The sequence below is a fragment of the Fonticula alba genome (genome assembly GCF_000388065.1).
Source record: "Fonticula alba strain ATCC 38817 unplaced genomic scaffold supercont2.1, whole genome shotgun sequence".
Lineage (NCBI taxonomy): Eukaryota > Rotosphaerida > Fonticulaceae > Fonticula > Fonticula alba.
In genome coordinates, this window is record NW_009242971.1 from 2,806,620 (window position 1) to 2,809,037 (window position 2,418).

At 71.3% G+C, this 2,418-nt stretch overlaps 2 protein-coding genes across 2 annotated transcripts in view; both read right to left on the reverse strand.

Moving 5' to 3' along the window:
- Positions 1 to 859: 859 nt before the first annotated feature.
- Positions 860 to 1,525, reverse strand: H696_00599 (hypothetical protein). Its single transcript, XM_009494478.1, has one exon. The coding sequence runs from the start codon at positions 1,429 to 1,431 to the stop codon at positions 883 to 885; it is 549 nt and encodes a 182-aa protein (XP_009492753.1). The 5' UTR covers positions 1,432 to 1,525; the 3' UTR covers positions 860 to 882.
- A 91-nt stretch (positions 1,526 to 1,616) lies between these two features.
- The window catches only part of H696_00600 (hypothetical protein), a gene marked incomplete at its 5' end in the record, with an annotated part of 5,435 nt that continues 4,633 nt past the window's right edge, over positions 1,617 to 2,418 (reverse strand). Inside the window, one exon of the mRNA XM_009494479.1 lies at positions 1,617 to 2,364. Within this exon, the coding sequence (XP_009492754.1) occupies positions 1,693 to 2,364 (672 nt within the window). The 3' untranslated portion in view covers positions 1,617 to 1,692. The remainder of the gene's footprint in view (positions 2,365 to 2,418) is intronic.

Below are 2,418 nucleotides of genomic sequence, written 5' to 3' on the forward strand. Positions count from 1 at the left end.
CCCCCCCCCCCCCGGGGAGAGAGAAGAGGGCGGCCCCACATGTCGCCGGCGGCGTCTTGCCCTGCCGGATGCAACATCGGCACGCCCGGCCCATACCTGCGCACCCCCTGGCTGCCCCTGGGCAACATGCGCCGCGGGCCCCCGGGACCTCGCGTTGCCAGCGCCCTGATGCCGGCCCGCGCCGGCCAACGTGCCGCCCGGATAGGGTGCGCCCTGAGCGGCGACCGGGCCCGCACGGCCAGCCGCCCTGGCCCGGCATGCCTCCGAAGTCAGGGCACCCCGGCCGATCTTCCCGTTCGCCCTGTTGTTCGGGGGACGCCCGAGCAGGGCCCCATGCGCACGAGTGTTTTCGGACAGGGGGCGGGCGAGCGGACGGGTGAGCGGCCGGGGGGAGGGGGGGGCCGGAGACAACGGCGCGTCCCGAGCCCGGGCCGGCGCCGCCCCTCCCGCGGACGGCTCCAAGAAGCCAAACAACAGCGCCGATCCCGCCAGACCCGCCATACACACACATACATGCGCACGAGTGCACGGGCACACACGATCGTCCCCGAGGCGGCCGCGATACGCGGCCCGGATTCCGGGCCCGGTCCACCGGAGATCCCAAAGAGGGACGGCCCTTTGCTCCCCGAGGGCTGGGGCCCCGCCGCCGCCGCCGCCCGCCCGCCCGCCCGCCCACACACACACACACATACACAAACGAGATCGCCGCCCCCGGAGGCCGATCGGCGGCGGCGGCGGCCAGCACGCCGTCCGACACAGGCGAAAACACCACGCCCCCCCGGGGGCCCCCCCCCCCCCCCCCCCCCCCCGCCCCCTGCCACACTGCCGCCCCTGGCCCTTTCTCACTCGGGCGGAAGGCGGCGAAAACTTTCTCTCTCTATTTCACTTCTTCCTTGCCTCTCTCTCTCTCTCTTTCGTGCGGCTGCGCGCATGGACACGAGCGCCGGAGAGGGCAGGGAAGGGAGGCGCGCGCACAGTCCCCTCTCGTCGATGTGTGCCCGTGCGCGCGTGTGGATCGACAACAGAGGCAGGAAGAGGAGCAGGAGGAAGAAGAAGGGGGGGGGATGGGAATACAAGGGGCCTATGAACCGAGAAGGCGCTGCTCCGCGCCGTCCTCGAGAGTCCGGGGGAAGAGACGGAGGGGGAACAGAGGGCATGGGAGAAGGGGAGAGAGCGAGCAAGCCAGGGAACAGGGAGGGAGGGAGGGCCGCAGGCCGGCCCCTGCACATGTGTGGGGCGGGGGACGAGGAGCAGAGGGAAGCCCCGGCACAGCAGGCGCACACCGCCAACGGGGCTCACACTCAGACCCGCGCGCGGCGCCCCTGGCCAGTGTGCGCCCTCCTTCCCCCCGTCCCATGAAACAGGGGAGGCGGCCGGCAGGGGGGTGCGCGCGCACCCGAGCCCCACGCACACGGGACAGGGGGAGGGCATAATAGCGGGAAAAAGAAAGAAACCGAAAGGAGGCTAGTAGAAGGGCGAGACACGGGAGGGATGGTCGCACGGACACACACACACACACACACACACATGCAAACACCCCTCGGGCGTGGCGCTGCTGCGACCTTGGTCGGCTGAGTTTTGCCCGGTGTTCCCCCTCCGCACCGGGGTCCCCTCTCTTTCTCTCTCTCTCTCTTTCTCTCGGGCTCGCTCTCTCGCTGCTCATGCGGCGGACAGCATCTCCCTCACTCGCCCTTACGCCGTGGTGTAGCCATCACCCCGGGGGAGGGCGCTGAACTGGTGGTACACCTCCGTCAGGTAGGTGATCATGGAGAACTCGTCCCCACCGGCGGCCAGGTCATCGGCGTCGATGAGCGGGCGAATGCCATGGGTCCGGGCCGCGTCGAAGGCCAGCTGGATGCGCTCGACATTCGAGGCACAGGCCTTCACCTTGCTCCAGGGCAGCAGATCCGGCCGGTACCGGTGCACCACCGCACACAGGGCCATGCCATCGGTCCAGGAGTTGGAGAAGTCCTCGATGCCCCCGGCCAGGGGGTACCCATCGGCCGCCTGGCGCGACCAGGCCATCAGGGCCTGGCGGCCGGACAGCTTGGTCCCGGGAGCCGGCCCGGAGGAAGTCCCGGCCGACGACACGCCCAGGATCGACATGGCCTGGTCCAGGGACGACGACCCGCTGGCCGAGGCGGCGGCGGCGGCGGTGGGCTTGGCCGCGCCGAGGGCCGGCGACGCCTCAGCCGCGCCGGAGGCCGCGCGCGCGGCGGCCAGCTCCTCCAGACGCTTGTTCGCCTGGCGAGTGTGCGTCGTGCACATGAGGCGGTCCGGGGCGCCGGCGGTCTCGGCCGGCACCCGACCGAAGGTCGAGGCCATCAGCGGCCGGCTGCAGGTGGCACACTTGAAACAGCCATTCTGTCGGACGGGCCCCGCACGCGGGAGAAGAGAGAGAGAGAGAGGGGGGGGGGG